General features: G+C 41.6%; 1 protein-coding gene across 1 annotated transcript in view; it reads right to left on the bottom strand.

Annotated features, from left to right (window-relative positions):
* Positions 1-17,754, bottom strand: part of bsnb (bassoon (presynaptic cytomatrix protein) b) — a 69,501-nt gene that overhangs the window by 27,237 nt on the left and 24,510 nt on the right. The window contains exons 3-4 of the mRNA XM_073468797.1: positions 14,932-15,128; positions 14,205-14,808 (exon numbers count right to left, since the gene is read on the bottom strand). Of these exons, the coding sequence (XP_073324898.1) occupies positions 14,205-14,808; positions 14,932-15,128 (801 nt within the window). The remainder of the gene's footprint in view (positions 1-14,204; positions 14,809-14,931; positions 15,129-17,754) is intronic.

Below are 17,754 nucleotides of genomic sequence, written 5' to 3'. Positions count from 1 at the left end.
ACAACTTTTTCTCCAGCAGAGTGTGTTGCTGCAGGACAACAGTGTGACATCTGCCATTAAGTGTGTGTGGCTCTGATGCCTCTCCAGGGGCTGGACAGAACAGGGTCAGGTCATGTTTCTGCTCTTTATTTACTTACACTGTCGGTTTCTATTTGTTTCAGCGGGGGCAACAGGTGCTTCCTTTTGGCCCAGCAGTTCATATTGGCGGGACTGTCCTGCCTCAGTTTGGGGGCCCTCGATACATAAATAAGAGTGAGAAGCACCAAGACATCCAAGTGATTCCACAAGATCATTTTCTCTGACAGCTTGTTATATGTATCCACACATCTTCTTTTTGAAGTGAGTCTGGGGGTTTCTACAATTTCAGCTGCAAGTTTGCATTTAGAGGAAGTCATAAGATTTTTTATTCCATTTCATTTACTTTTATTATACAGGAAAGATTAAAAGCAGCATTTCAGATGTTCAAATGTGTTAGATATAAACTGGTCTGACTCAGCTAAAACTGGTTTACAGCAGGTTCCTCTTGCCCTTAGAGTACATAGTTTGTTACAGATCTGTATCTGCAGCCCTATCCATAGGAAAACAATCTGCAAGAATTATACAGAATATGTGGTAAATGTACACATCTATCTATCTATCTATCTATCTATCTATCTATCTATCTATCTATCTATCTATCTATCTATCTATCTATCTATCTATCTATCTATCTATCTATCTCAAGAGAGCAGGCAGCAATGACAATAGCTTACAGACAAAAAAATAACAGTTGTTTAAATCTATAAAAATGACCATTACGGACGCACCATCATATAAGGAAATAAAAAAGGCATATAATAAGCCTAATCCATCGCCTCCACCATGTCTAAATATAACTGAATCTTTGAGGGAGATTCTGTGGATCCACCTCCTTCTTCCCTCAATGAAGTCAAATCTTTCCTGGAGGACAAGAACAACCCAATATCCCTCTTAACACAATTCAGGACTTGTAGGACAGCATTCAAAAGACAACTGAAGCTGTTCTAAAGGTGAAGGATGCTATTCAACCGTTTCCTAAGTTGTTCTTTTTTTTTTGTTGATAAGCCTTTTAGCCCTTTTAGCTCTGCTAATTTGCCCTGAGAATATTCCAAATGAATTGCAGTGTTTATCCCTCTGCAATCTTGCTTAAAAAGCACCCAGAGTAGCAGCTCGCAGCTCAGCCCAGTTTAGTGAATGCACCGCTCACTGTGGTCAAACTGTCTTATGCAGTCAGTATAATAAGGCATCTTTGATGTGTCTTATTTTCACTTCCTACACTACCTCCCCCTTTGATTGTGCAGTCATATTTCCTGACTCATTCCCTGTTCTCCACCTTTTCAGGCTTTAATCAGCACACAGGCTTAATGTCAGCAAGATAATAAGACACACAGCCCCAACGTGGCTGACTGAGATTAAGTCAGATGTATGCACTCGTCAACAACTGTATAGTTTCTCTGCAGCATCATGCAGAGGATGGGGGATGCCATGGGTAATTTGCTCACTCCCATGGACTCACAGCAAGATTAAACAGTCCAATGTGCAAAAGTCCTCAGAGGCAAACACAGAATAAAAGCAGTGGCAGAAACAAAAGTCAAACCTCTGAACATACATCTGTTTTCCGAAACATTTATCAAGCTGCAGCCAAACAAACCTATTTTACACTGTGGTTGGCAGCCGAGCCAAAACAAGTCATGTGTCCCGTCGCATATGTCTGTCCCCAGGACAAGTTAATCAGGCTGTCTCCTCAGCCCTGTTTTATTTTAGATGAGATTCTAATACTGCTGCCAGGCAATTCTACAACTATCAACCAAGCAAATACAATTCATGTATCTTGCATTTATCTTTTAGACAAGTTATTAAATCTGTAACCTATCAGCAGTGTCTACTCAGGTGACTTCTTCACTGGAACACCTTCAGCAAAACTTGATGTCGTCTGATGCTACGCCGGTCTTCAGACACATTGTTCACTGCAGACAAACATACATCCTTTGAGTGAGCGTGGGACTTGTACATTCAGTATGAGAGAGGTGTGTAGAGACAACCTACTATACAGAAGGTAAAAATCACAGACGACAGCGGTTACAGGACTGTGGTCACACAGAAGCTACGGCAAGTCTTCACTTTAGATAAAGTAAAACATATACAGATGATTAATATTCTTTAAAGCAGGGCTGCAACTGTTGGATATATCGATCCACATCATCATCTTAAGGTTACGCCTTTATTTTAAAATTCCCCTTGCACGTTGCGTCACCTAAGCCCACGTCCTTAGCAAACATTTAAACAGGGCCAGCGGCAGACAACAAAAGAGAACGAGGATATTTCCCACGCTCTCAGGAATAGAGCAACAGTGTGGAAATATTATGGATTTTGGAGAAAAGATGAGTCAACAAATGGAGCATCTCACTCAGACGTGCGCTAACTTCTCACTACGGCAACCTCAGCTGATCTGTTTCCACATTGTTAGGCTGAAAAAAAAAATTCACACTGAATAAGTACTAATAGATAATACACGGAACTTGTTAAGCCATGATAAGAAAAGGTCTGCTAGCCACTTGGCTAATTTATATAATGTAAAATACCATAGGTTTAGGCTAATGGTGACTAACGAAAAACATTTTTCTCCTTGACTGATATTATTGAGCCGGATTTTATACTTCTGTTAAAAGTTCTTGTTCTCATGCCATGTTTTTATGTGTGTTAGTGGAGTCACTGTACTGCACAATTGTTTACAATTATTTATGTGTTCTTAATTTCTCTACAGTCCAAATCAGAATAGAAAGTGGTGGCAGCTTCTTCTGAAATTTATTGTGTTAAATTGGGATATAATATGGTCTCATTTCAATCGCAGGCCCCTGAATTAAATCAAATCAAAATGACTTTCTGATAGTTGGCAAATAACATATTGTGGTCCAAAGAATTGATAATTGATGATTTACACCCCCAAACTTCGGGCTTGTATCATAGTTTGTGTAAAAATCATTTGTTGATGCTAGCTACTTGTTTATGCATAAAAAAATGGTGCATGTACTTCTAATATTACCACAATACATTACCTCATACACTGTAAACAGTTTCCTTTGTATTCACAGTGAGTTACTGGCAGCACAATTGTTGCACAGTTGTATTTTCATTTACAGTAAACTACTGTAATTGTACTTTAATGGAAGTAACAGTTTGTAGACTACAAAACAGTATTTTACTTCATTTCTTACTGCATTTTGTGATTTGGTTTATTTATGTAGGCTATTTAACCAATTTCAGAGGCTGACATCTTCATAGGAAATATATTTCATTTCACTTCTTCATATTGTGGTAAAGTTGTTAATGGAAGGATGTAAATGGTGGAAGACCCCGTGGTAAGGTGTGAATGAGTCTCAAAAGTTCAAAATGCACTAAGTACAGTTTATTGATCCGACATCTCTGCTGCATCTGTTTGTACATAAAAGCAACAGGGATCATTATCTAGTTTTTGTTTTTGTTTTTGTTAAAGGAACCAACTAAATAATTAAATACCAAAAATAAACCCTTTATATGTGCATTTGTGAGGTAATGTGTTTATACTAATGCAGGTAAATGAACCCATTAGGAACTATGACCCTTCCTTTAGTTGTTGTGTCACGCCCCCAGCAGCAAACTGCAACGTCAGTAGAGCCCCGCTGTCTTCACTAATGGAGGCAGTGGGCGCACCATCTCTTTGCTGAGTGTAATGGTCCTGCCAATGCTTTTGCTACTGTTGTTATAGGTTGTCGGGTGGCTGCTCAGAGCAGCAGCCCAGACCCTCACTCACTGATCTGGTCATCTCCACTGCTACCCGACAGCTGCAGCACTGAGAAGATTAGCAAGGGGTTAAATGTAATATCTGAGCGATCATTGAGCTTTATCTCTTTCATTTTGTCTCTCAATCTCCTGCTCCCTTTCAATATAGCTCTCCCTCTGTCTGCCTGTTGTTATTTTTGTTCCCCTGACATACAACTCCGTTCCATAATCTCACATTTGTGTTGCCTGCCTTTTAGTATTTGCAGCCTCTAAGCATAGTGCACACTCAACTAACCCCCTCCTTCTTTCCTAATGCCAGCATTAGGGAGTAGGCGCATGCCTGAGGTGGTGCGGGGAAGAGAGAGCGGGTGCACCGATGAGGCTGGTGAAGTGATGCGTTGAGACAGGAGGACCCAGTAGCAGGGGTGGGAGGACTGCTCCGCCCCACCTTTGTGGGTCTGACAGCGAGGATAGACACAGCACTGCCAGGGGCCCCCGGAGCATCGCTAAAGCTCGTTAGCATAGCCACCAGGCCTTGAAGATGATGAGTTCTGAAGAGGTGATTAAGCCAATGCTGAGGTCCCTTCTAGGCTTCAAAGCACATCCCCTCACAAGGTACGAAGGAAGGGCATTGGAAGACAGACCCACAGAAAAGGACCGGAGGAGTAATTCAAGTTCAATATGGTCACTGTGCTCCGAGACGGTCATTCATCAAAAGAGCTGATATTGCTGCTGGTGCAGAGCTGGGAACAGGTCGAGGTTGACCTCAAAGACATCTCATGAAAAATGAACTGGTGGTGCACACAAGTTTAGCAGAATAAGGCACATATGATGCAATCCCAGTGTCAAAAGGTGCTAGTCATTGTAGATTTTCCTGCCACCCTTTTCTATTTCCAGTCACTCCTCAGCTTAGAAAAAGGAAAAACAGTGCTGGCAAGAAGAGTCCTAGGTCTCTCCTGAATACCATTTTTGGAGCTTTGTAGCTTCAGTGACAATTACCAACAAGTATTTGAAGGGGGGGGTCCTCGCTGGTATTTATGTGCTTGGGTGTTTACCAACACTACCCCGGTGCTCCCAGCCGCCAGCCTGTAACAAAGGAGCTTTGGACTGGGATAGGCCAGGGCTTGCTGATTAGCATGCTAACGTCAGTAGTTATTTTTGCAACGCAATACAAACATCATTATGTCAAAAAAGGCAAAAATACCATTTAGCTTTGGGTAAAACTGCTCAGTGAACTACATCGTCTCGTTCAATATATATCACCAACACCAATATGGCTGTCACCTCAGCATAGAGGGTAAAAAATCATAATTAATCTGGCCATATTGACAGCTGCAGCTATTTGAGAGAAGAGTTAGTCAGTTCTGCGAGCAAGCTAATATACAGGACCGGCTCTTCAAGGTTTCTGTTTGGGGTTTTAGTGACCGTTAAAAGAGACCACGTCACTTACACAACTGCTGGGTGTGTAGTCTTTCTAATTCCATATTTTCAGTGTTATAGTTCATTAGTTTTATAACAAACTGTGACTTTCTTAAGTTGAAAAATTATCTTTTAAATTGACAAACATCATATGTGTAATTCATGGCACAATTCAAACAGGATGGAGAAATTATTGGTTTCTAGCAATTCATGACTGAACATATTTGTTTACATATTTTCTGAAATAAAGTCCCACAGTGGTCTACTGGAAGTGGTGTGACTTGGCCTCTCTATTACAGAAATCTTAAAAAGCATAAGTAGACTGGAAGTTCAGAGCAGTTTTGGGATCTTTGGGATCCTCTATAGCCCTGGATCTTTCAGCCAGGCTATAGAGGAGTTTCAACAAAGGGTATGCGAGTCCAGCTCAGTCTGAGCCCAGAGCCTGCTGCCAAACACAAAGGTCCCAGAGATGAGAGTGAGTGGCATTTAAGCCTCCAGACCAGCGAGCCATCTGTGCTGGGTGCCAGATAATCTCGACAGGAAGCAGTCATTGCTTTACATCACACATCATCTTCCTGTCCAGTGCAGCACGAGCACACGCTGAATTTCATCAGGGAGTATACTGTGGATTGTGGACATGTACCGCCTCATTACAAACACAGGATTTCGGTAGAAAACCTTTGTTTCACCATTACAATCTCTTCAGTGCTAATTTGTTTATCAGGCAAAGTCAAAATGGCATTGTCTCAGTTTAATCATCCAACAAGGCTTACTATTCTCAGATGGCACTTATTTGTGTGGGTGGATCTTTACAATGGTGTGTTGGGGTTAAGCACCGTACTCGAGGGGATCACTACACTCCCTCAACACGGATTAGAAACACTCAACTATTAGCTCCTTCAACAAGACCCCAAAAACACACACACACACAGACACAGACACACACAAACACACTTGTCTTTCTGTGTCTGTCTCTTTTTGTTTGTGTCCGTATCACCTCTTATAAATACTCTATCTTATTATGTGTGGGGGGTTTTAAAATGCTCGCCCTGCTGCCGGGTGCTAAATCAACAGAGCGCAGACTGAATCAAGAGGGCTGAGTACCCGTGTTGCAATGTCAACTGCGAGCGATTCAACCAGAAGTAATTGTCAATTCAATCAATGTGTCAACAGCAAGCAGTCTCCAACTAAGGCGTGTAGACAGGAGGAAGAGGAATGCAAACGGAGGGAGAGGAGCACCGAGATGTGCAAAGTGAAGGAGGCTGACTACGACTGAAACAAGAGAACAAAATAACCACGGTGTCACATTACAGAATGTCACAGGGAACATTTTATGTATCTGGCACATCACATAAATCTGTATAATGTAAGAGAGCTGCAAAATATTGAAGCTGAAATAAACTAAGGTACAAGGCAACAATTAAATATTTCATAAGAATTTATTTCTGCCTTTGGCATGCTGGCAGTTTTACAGCGAGGTGAGTACAACCATTCAATATATTTGAAACAGGAGGTTGAAGTACAATGATGTGTGTAGGTGTCCATACTGTATGTGTATGAGTATGTGGGTGTGTGAAAAGCACGCAAACGTCAGATGCTACCATTAGCATTTTAAAATGGTAATCAGTAGCAGAACTCAATATGGATTTTTTAAAAGATTAAAATCATAAGAATTTTACATAATGTACATAAAAACACTTTCTTTGCAATGATCCGTAATATTTCAATTTCAATTCACCAAATTCAAAGGCGGTATTGGCAATAACAAAGCACTGAAAGGTAATGAAGAAAACTCTGACAGTGTCAGAGATAGTTATCATGAAGATTCTTTATTTATTTACTTAGGGGAAAAAAATTGTGTGGGAAGACGGTTAACTTGAGACAGATTTAAAGACTGAACTTCATAACAAACTTAATTTCTCTCTTTTGTTGTTTATTGTTGAATCAGTGAAGGGTAGTACTTTTTGTTGAACTCTGGAGTCTTTTGCCTGACACTAACCTGCAAAAAGCAAGATAAAGTCAAACTGCTGTTGTTAAATAACGATGATCTGCTGATCATTACAAATCTAGACGTGAGTCAAACAACAGCACAGTTGTCAGCACTGAAAAAGAAATGGCAACCAAAAATGGATTTGAATCGTGAGCTTAGATGCGAAAGTCAAAGCAAATCATGGATTTGGAGAATCGTGACACGTCTTCTGACAAATACATAATGGAAACAGAATATTTTACAGTTCAACAATAAATCTATTATTTGCTATTGTCCAAAATGACATCAGTGCAGACAACCCTGACTCAAATAAGTGTTGATGCTGTGTAGAGCATTGATAAAACAGCATTTGATCATCAAATCTTTTTTGACATATGTCAGTAAAACAGTTTGTTTGCAAAAGATTGCATTCTGATTTAATTGACGTTGATTTACATTGATTGTTAGTTGTGTTTATTAAATACAAATAAAATCATGTATGTGCCTGTATCCACAGAATAACACATCATTTCTGAACAATGAACTGACAAATATTAAAATCCTTGTTATAATATTACTCAAGCCAGACTGTGTGGAATCTGTTCGCTTCCAGTGTTGTGTTTCAGTTGGTGTGAATGCATGCATCCTGGCATGTTCAGCAAGTGTAAGAATCATGTGGGTGTGTGAATCTGATTTCTTGCAGCAGTATTTTATGTGCACTGGCTTCAATAAGCACTTAGTATGTGCAGCGCAAAGGAATATGGAAGTAAAAGGCGACAAGCAGCTGATTGAGGCTGGGTGGGTGTTTGAATCCGTGATGGTGTACCATCGTCACTTTGAGAGCAGCCAGGCTGAGCGCGGCAGGCTTGGATGCACGATGCCGGCAGCCATCTGGCTTTGGATGGGACTCCTGAGGGAGACACAGGCTGGTGCCAACCTTCAGAAAACACTTCCAGCATGTTTGAGAATGAGAATGACATGTTCATCTATACTGTGGCTCTGTGTGAGGGCGGCAAGTGTGTTGGTGAAGGGCTGTGACACATTCACAAATACTACATGTTCTACATATGTTTCCTGTATGCCGTGTGCGTCCTTGAGGGCACTGCAGTCTTGAACGTATTTGTAGTCCTAAATGGAAAAATAGATAATTCAAGCTATGGATATGTAGCTCTCAGCAGCTGTTGGATTTACAGGAAGCGACTCTTCAGCTGAGTCAACATCATGTTGCAAATTTAAACCTCATGTTGAAAGGGTAAATTTTATGCTAAACTATACCTTATATGTGACTTCTCATTATCAACATTTCATCACGTGCTAACTGCACAGTTTTCCACAACCTGTCTTCAAGGCACATAAAAGTGAGCCAGTATAGAGTTACTGCAGACAGCGTTACAGACTGTTTAAAGGTCTCTCTTTGCACAGTCTCTATCTGTAATTGCTTTGTCACAGCTGAGAATATTACAGAATGAGGCTGCGAGAGTACCCTTGTGTGTGCGTGCATATGTGTGTGTCCTACTGTATGCGTGTCTACGGTGACATACTAATGAGGTAGGTAAATAGCAGACAGAATGTAAAATAATGAGCAATTTGTAGGTAAATATGTTGATGTAAACAAGTTAGTTAAATGCTGGGTTCTTTCAGCTCTGTATTGTTTCTGGCAGACCCAATCTTTGTGACCAAGGACCAGAGCCAGGAGAGACCACAGATGAACCTTGCTCTGGCACGCAAGCAGTAGGGCTGCAGCTACCGATTGTTTTCATTGTGACCATTACTTTCCTGATTTATAAAGTAATTGTTTAGTCTACACAATATCTCAATTGTGAAAAATGCTCATAACATTTCCAGGAGCAGAAAGTGACGTCTCCTATATCTACTACCTACTCAATGAGAAAATTGTTTCAGTACTTCAAACCCTTACAAACTGATGGTAGGAATGTCACAAGTCAGCAGCTCATGAACGTGCCAGCACAAATTTGATGTGACACATTAACTTATTAACATCCGCCATTGCTATAGGTAAACATCAACCAGGTGAATATCGGCTGATACCGATGTTTGGTCGAAATGTATTTATTTAGCCCTTTATTTTGCCAGGAATATGCACACTGAGATTCAAAATCTCTTTTACTTGGGAGGGGAGGACATACAAACTTTTGCATAAAGGAACAAACAACTAACAAAATAAAATTTTACATAAAAGAAACAAGCAACTGACTTAAAACAAGCAGCAGATTACATCAAGACAATGAATTTACCAATGTACATTCAGTAGTCAAATATACCTTAATCCTGTTAATAATCTTCCATACTTAAATACTCAAGTTTAAGGTGTCTCTGTAGCTCAGACCAAGACGAAGGAGCAAAATCTTCAAAAGCACTTTCACCAAAGACAGTGCAGGTTTGAGGAATGACATACATATCATCACTGATTTTCGATTCCCAAATGAATCATACAGAGTAAACGCTCGCATCTCAAACACAATCTGCTCCTGATACTCATACAAACACCTGCAGTAAAACTAACCCTCACCTGCACGTATGCATTTCTCCGCTCTCTCACACACACATGCATGCACATGTATACACACAGGCATCAACACACGCTGACCTCATGTGACATGAGGAATCAAACACAGCTCTCTCACTGCTGCACACTGCATGAACTATTTATAATGTTCTCCCTCGCTGAATTATTGATGAGCTATGTTTTCTGTTTCTCTACACTTTTTCTACAGTTCTGTGAGATATTCAGCTCTTTTGCTAATGATCCACTCAGGGCCTCTCGTCTCGTTACAAACAGGGCACACTTCTGTATCATAATAATAGACACACGGAGTCAGATCAACGCGCCTGCCCAACCGTGGGAACAAAATGTTAGGCATATGGGAAAACTGGCGATGGAAGGATACTATTATAGTGAGACTGCTGGGAGCTGAAACATAACTCACTGTGTCAAACACACCTCCGTCTGTATTTACAGTCGAGAAAAAGCTAAGGAGTGGCTGCGTCTGCTTCAGAAGGCTGGAGTCGCGGAAGGAGATCCAGAAAGACAGAGCGATTCAGGAATGAGGATTGACATGCAGTGTACCGTTAATCAGATTGAGCAGCTCGACACTCCGGTGAAAACATTTTATGTCCTATTTACGTCTAAACTCTGGGGAGACGGCAATGACACATGTTTGGTTTTAATCTCCTTGAGAAGCGTGGTGAGGGAGGAAACAGTCCCAAAACAAGGACATCTTATTTACTCAGAGCCACACATGATTTTCAGCACTAATTGATGTGAAATATTGTGCGATGTAACAAACAGTTGGCTTCCTCTCACTCATTATCTCTCGTCCCCTCTCTCTCTCTCTCTCCCCCTCATTCTCAATCTATCACCTCCTTCCTTTCTCTCCTCCTCCTCCTCCGTTCATCCACTCGTTCTCGCGCAGACGCTGGCTCTCATCGTCTCATCACACATTAAAAAGGGGGCAACTATTTTTTTTATAGGATAAAGCCTCAGCCTAATTTGTTCTGAATGAATTATGCATTGTCTCACTCATGGGGTGACAGAAAATGTATTTTCATAAATATTTTCTAGCATTTTCCCTCATTTTCACAAGCTACGGATCATTTTTTACAATCCTTTCTAAGTACGGTATAATTTCATTACAGGACATCTGATACAAGTGATACTTTGGGTGTGACATAGTTAAGGCAGCGAAGACTCAATACTCAATATTTTTCACAGTTTTCTTTTGTTAAATAACCTTGAGTCTGTGAATTAGTGTGGTAAAAAAGTCAAACCTGTCCAAGGTGAATACCGTTTATAGCCACTTTAAGCAATTGCTGTTTTTTTTTTGTCGCTGCTGTAATTACTTTGGCACATAATCAGCAGCTCAGTTGCATTTTCTCTCCATTTGTGTTGCCACATTTTATTAGTGGAAGCATTTCCTCAGCCGTCAACAGCGCAGGACGACTTTGTTTACTGTAAATTGTTTCTTGTTGCAGCCGGAAAGACAGAATTTGTATAGATGAAGGCATACAAGTGAAAACCATTTTGACTAATTTGCTGATTTTTTTTTTTAAAACAACAACAAAAAAACAAAACATAACTGTGCCTTTGTCTCTGACTGAGACGTCTGTTGCGGCTCTTTTTTTGTTTTCTTTCAACAATACCAACAAAATACCGAAACCAATTCTACTATGATAATGGAGTTTGTTTGTGTAGCCAAAGCCTGATATAGCTTATCCCTCTGTGCCACAGATCTGTATTGCTTTCCAAAACTATTAAAAACACATAAATGAGCTACGCAATGCGACATGTCCCTTGTTTACCATGATCTTGGGCAGTGTAGTTTATTTTCAGTCGATCCCACATCATCCTCCTGTTGCTGTCAATACTTCTCAAACCTTTCAACCATGCCCCCTTTCAGAGGCTGAAAAAGTTCACACCCCCTCCCCACAACTTATAAAAAAGATCCAAGTTGAATTTCAGAGAAATAAAGGTCAGCACAATAGCATCAGCAAACTCGTCAAACTTGTCAAATCATCATTCAGCTTCGTTTCACTCTATATTTTCCCCCTGCAGTGGCTCTGTGCAGAGAATGTTTCAGAACCACTGTCCTGAAACAACTGGAAATAGTCCCCAACAAAAACATAATTCACTTCTGTTTCAGTAACATTTGATAAAAACTGCAAAGCCAAGCTGTCTTAACCCTTTGATGCACAAGGGATGCAAACTCCTTCTAGTGCACAACATGGCTAAAACATGACTGAAAGAAATGAGTGTTTCTCTGCTTTATCTTCTGAAATCAAATTATGTTATGATTTATTAGTCCAAGTATTCATTAAATATCTTATTTTTGATGACCACGTATCACTATTTTCATTTTAGCTTTCCTACTTTCTGTATCACTGCATCACGTTTATACTTAAGGGGCCAAAAATAGCCCAAGTACGCAAGTGTGATTTAAAGGCGGAATTTGTAAACTATGGCCAGAATGTGAAGGTAACCCCAAAAAATACGGGGCAGAATATTACCCGTATTGAGTAACCAACAATTGTTGCTCTTTGCTAGCTAGCTACCGTTAGCTAATTAGCTCATGGCTGAGTTACCCATGGAGCCAGTGGCCCTAGAGTTTGTCTGAACTGGGACTTTGGATTATTCAGAGCAAAGAATAATAGATTTAATATTTTAAATATGTTTTTTCTTTGTCACACATAACATGTGATTTTTATTTTGTTGACCTAGCAAATGTTAGCTAGCTAGAAGAGAATATGTCAACAGCTAGTTTTCTAATAGTGCTGGACATATTTCTCTTTCTCACTAATAATGGATGTCAGGTAACCTTTACCTAATGTTCAAATATTGTCATATAGATGGAATAAAATCTTTCATAACAATAACTGGGCTTCTGGCAGAAAAGTCAAGAGTTACTTAGAGATGGACTCACATGTTGTTTGTTTTGGTCTTTAATGGGATTTCTTGATAATAACAAAAATATAGAAATCTAGCAAGCCGTGTCCTTTAATATATTAAATCTAAGTGGTAAATAGTTGTCATTACCCAGTTGTTCAGCCTCTCAGCACAGATCTTGATATGCTCAATCAAATCAAACATTCAGTCGAACCAGGCCACATGAGAAAACGATGCAGCCACAGGCTTTGTAACCACACCCTCATGAGCACATAGAGCAGTGATTACAATTCTGCCTGCAACATACAGGAAAAGACAGAGAATCTGAAACAGAGAAACAGCAAAGTTTGGAGAGATTAGGTGAGGATGAAGACGAAGAACTTGCCAAACAGGCTGTGGAAATCAAGCTGAGAAACCTAAATTCAAGTACAAAGCCTCACACCATGTCCGAATGGTTCTCACCCGCTCTGGAGTGAGCAAGCCTGCCAGCTCGCATGGATTGACAACAAAACGTGTTCACAGGTTTGGAAAGAATGCACCTTGAGCTGGATTGAGTCGCTGACTGTAGCCAGCGGAGGAGAAACTCACCTAAATGACCGAGTCTCTCATGAAAACAGAGCAACAGCAGTCTGAAAGTTTTTGCAGACTCTCAGCATCTTAGCAGCCAAGCATGAAAGGGACGCCTGACAAACAAATTATCTCTCTGTTTCCATAGCGATCTATGAATGGCCTGTGCTAGTGCCTGTGACAGCCAGATGCCTGGGAAGACAAGGCTCGCCCATAAAAAGCCAGCGCTCTGCAGAAAGCCTGTTATTACTGCTATCATTCAATTGGACTTGATTTGCATAATTAAACTCTGTTATTGCCTGGCTCTGGAAGACTGCAAGTCTCACCGACTATATGACGGAGGACAAGGGGGCACTTAAGAGAGGAATATAGCCTCAGCTGACCCCTGGATGTGACTAATCAATAAGAAGATTATCCATTAAATTGAATTTGATAAGGCTCCGTTTCCTGTAGATTGTTCATATATTTCTGTGCAGCTTCAGGGCAGAGTGCACACTGATGAGGTGAGTCACACCCTGGACTTCACTGTGTTAACTACATGAAAGGCCCTGACAGAGCAGAGCAGAGCAGGTCCTGCCGAAGAAACACAGACAGGGAGAGGAGAGAAGAATAGAGGCTTACACAAAGCCTACACATCTAAATATTCACCATTCTTGTGAAATGCTCTTTTCGTACATTTCCTCAGCAATAAATATTTTGAAGTTATTTGGTGATCCCTCGTGGTTAAAGAATCAGAGCAAACAATAATGGACCATCCCTTAGAAATACTAAGAAACAATAGAACCAGCAGAGACACCAAGGTGATCGTGAAGAACCTCAGAGACGAAGCAAACAGAAGCAACGTGTTAAGCCAAATACTTGATTCATGCCCAGCGGTATCCTGTAAAATGCAGCTTTTTACTCCAAGACCAGACAGCCACAAATGGATAACAACAGAACCCATTCAACTGCACAATGACACAGCATTTTTCACAGAAACACGTCAATAAATCATTTCATTTAACAAATACATGGTCTGGAAGCAGAGCAGATGACACTGTTACAGCCGAACAGATCAAATCAGAATCTTACCTCAACTAGGTGTGGAGTGGGATTGAATCCACACATGTTGCACACCTGCTGGTGGCACTGTGTGCAGGTGTTGTAGTTGGGTTGTTCTGCTGTGTTGCCGACGTTGAGGTTTGTCTTGCAGAGAGGACAACAAGCTTTGGGTTTAGAGGAGTCCGGGGGAGCGTGTTGTTGTTGCTGTGGAGCAGGGGCTCGAGGCCCTTGCTGCGCAGGCTGAGGTCCTGAGGGTTTACCTGCCCCAGGCCCTGGACCAGGAGGTCCTCCTGGTTTGGGGGCCGGTTTGGGGGGCTGTTGTTGGGGTTGGGTAGTCTCAGATATGAGAGTACTGGCTTGGTTGAGAAGAGAAGCACCAAAGCCAAACAACTTTCCAAAAGTCTGCTCTGGAGGGGGAGGCTGTCGTGAAGGGGAGCTCCCAGCACTGCGAGTCTGGTCCTGGCGGGGGTGGTGGGGTTGGTGGGCGGGAGAGTTGCGGGACAGATCAGGCTGGGACGGCGCTTTGGCCATTCCAGGGAGAGGGACTGCCCCTGGAGGGGGCTTTATACGTTGCTGACCTGGGCCAGCTTGACCAGTCTGTTTGGTAGGGCCAGGTGCTGGATGGGCCTGCGGCGGATGGGCCTGTGCCGGATGGGCCTGTGCCGGATGGGCCTGTGGCGGATGGGCCTGTGGCGGATGGGCCTGTGCCGGATGGGCCTGTGCAGGATGGGCCTGTGCCGGATGGGCCTGCGCCGGATGGGCCTGTCCTGGAGGCTGCATCTGGGGAGGGGTCTGTGTCTGGGGTGTAGGCTGAGTCGCAGGATCGAATTTAAGTTCTGGATTGGCTGTATGAGAAGGAGAGTGTATCTGTTGCTGACTCTTGGAGCGTGGTGTGGTCATGTCCATCCCCAGCGCTCTCTGCATCTGACAGTTCAGACATAGCCACTCCTGAACCTGTGACAGAAAAGATAAAAAAACAAAAAAAAACAATGAGAACAATCTAAGGCATTGATTCTTCAACTATCAGGGTGGAAATTACTGCAAATTAGAGAAATAGTTTGACATATTTGGAAATATGCTTATGCTTGAGACTGATAACATTCTCATGTCTGTACATCTCCACTCGTGGTGATGAAGTGACTGCAACCAGCCAAGATATAGCCCAGCACATATCTCCCCATGAAACCACAACTTGTTTTTATACTTTGGTATTTATGGATTAAACAAACAAAAATTAACGTGTCAATTAGTGAGCTTAAGTGGTACTGATCAGATTTTGTTACCTTAGGAAAGAGCAAGGCTGGCCGTCTCCTCATGTTTTCAGATGGTATGCTAAACTTAGCTAAACAGCTGATGATGATAGCTTCAAATTTACTGTACAAAATGTCAAACTATGGCTTTGATAAAAGCTTTAACTGACAGGGCTATTGTGTATGGATTGGTTAAGATAAGTGGAGATGAGATGAGATGTTGGTGGTGTTTGTGTCTTCGCCCTTCATTCCCCCTGGATGCCCCTCTTTCTTTCCATTGTCCAAAGAGATGCAAGTAACAAGAACTAAAAAACTCTAAATTGCCAATGGGTGTGAATGTGAACACGAGCGTGTTGGTATGCTTGTGTGACGCACTGGCTGCTTTCCCTTCCCTTCTGATCCAATGCATGCTGGGATAGCCTCCAGCCTTCTCTGAATAGGGAAAAAATTGTGTATGGAAAATGACTGAATGAAAGAATAACTGTGAATGATGTAAAGTATCTCATTGAGGAAGGATTTAAGCATCACTGTGCCTCCGCATGAGCATTTATTGGAAAACATAATTTACCCATAAACAAATGTGTGGGAAATAAATGTGACAGACGGGCTGAACTCTGGACGTCTTCAATAAATCATGGCTGCCCCGGATTTTGTATCTTCCCTCGCTTCTTTTCTGGGTCTCTTCCCTTCTTCTTTCCCTCTCATTACACAACATGTTCCATTTCTCATTAAAATCCTCCAGCCATTCTCCTCTCATTTCTCCTGCTGTTGTCATCTCCTTTATGTCTTGGCTTCTCCCATCTTATTTCTTGTTCTCTTCCTGCTCCATACAGGCACATAAGAAGGTGAAAGTCAGAAAGAGGCCCTAGTAATGGCACATGGCCACACGTGGTAATTGGCATCCTGGTGCTTTGACAGCTGCCACACTATTGTAGCTGTCTTGCATTCGTGGTCATTACATAATGCCTTAATGCATTATAAATGCAGTCAGGGAAAGGTTGTGTGAGGGTTGGAGGTCCAGGGCACAGAGAGTGAGGTGGGAGGCCTTGCCTAGAGCTTTTTCCTTTATACCTCTGGGTAAAAAGTCCCTTTGAGCCTGTAAAAGATGGATTCAGGAAGACTGTGGTTTGGCTGTCAGCTGATAATTTTTAGGACTGTGAGAGCTGCCAAAGACCGGACTGAAAATACAGAAGGATCTCTTCACTTCTGCTGTGTGCAGTCAAATGTCTCTGCAAGCCTGTGGCCATGCAAGATTGATTCAGATATCAAAAACAAACAACACACACACACACACACACACACACACACACACACACACACACTCACACACACAATGTCTGAGTTACTACCAAATAATGTTCAGAATGTGTTTATTCTTGTAATACTTCTTAATTAGGTTTTATTTCAACATTCTATTTATCGCCAAGCATTATTCCATATATCGCCTGTTAAATACACAATTTTCTACAAGCTAGCGGGCTAGTTGTCACCTCACACTTTAGCTACAGTAGTATGAGTCACTGAACCTAAAGTGTAGTATTCCTCCACATATTTCAAAGCGCTGACTCACTGCTGTGCTTTGACTTTTACTTTAACAAGAAGCTCTCCTAAAGCACTAACTCAACCCCAGCTGATAACATCTAATTTTGCCATAGCCTGATAAATAGACTGAACTGCCATTTTGTTTCACTTCATTATTCATTTATTATTATTCTGCATTTGACGAACTGAGAAAATCGAGATGTGGGCAATGATTCAGAGGTCTGGAACCAGGCTAATTTCTCTGCTCTCCAGCGGTAGAAATCCTTGATGAAGTGATATCGAAATGCACTTTGTATTTTCAGTATGCCCTGACATTTCCATTAAGTTTGGCTACAGGTGCAACAGAGCACACATCAGACCAAACTCGTATAATCAAGCTAGTTCTGTTGTAGATCTGTAGAGCATTTCAAACAGGTATTAGGTGATTTTCATTATGAGTGAAGGAACAAGGAGACACATTAGCACAATGAATAGCACCCCTGGTGTTGTGCTCACTGTCAACTGCTTCCCCCGGTTGGAGAAACAATCGACCAATCAGGGGGAGACTTAGAGATCTCCCACAGGCTCACATAGGGACATAAAATAGTTTTCTGATGCAGCTCTTCTAGACTTTTCGAGTTGAATTCTAATGAATGCATCAAGCTCTGATAATACAAAGAGAGGATTCAGGGTGTTTGTGACACTCAGAAAAATGTCTTCATGATGTCACAGCTGTTCTTTTTGTAACAACTGTGTATTGGGAATAAGTCTTTTTCAGACCAATTAGCATTGAGTGTTTCTGCAATAAA

This window comes from Pagrus major, chromosome 6, assembly GCF_040436345.1.
Source record: "Pagrus major chromosome 6, Pma_NU_1.0".
Classification (NCBI taxonomy): domain Eukaryota; kingdom Metazoa; phylum Chordata; class Actinopteri; order Spariformes; family Sparidae; genus Pagrus; species Pagrus major.
The sequence above is the reverse complement of the archived record's forward strand: the minus strand, read 5'-3'. Positions and strand labels throughout refer to the sequence as shown.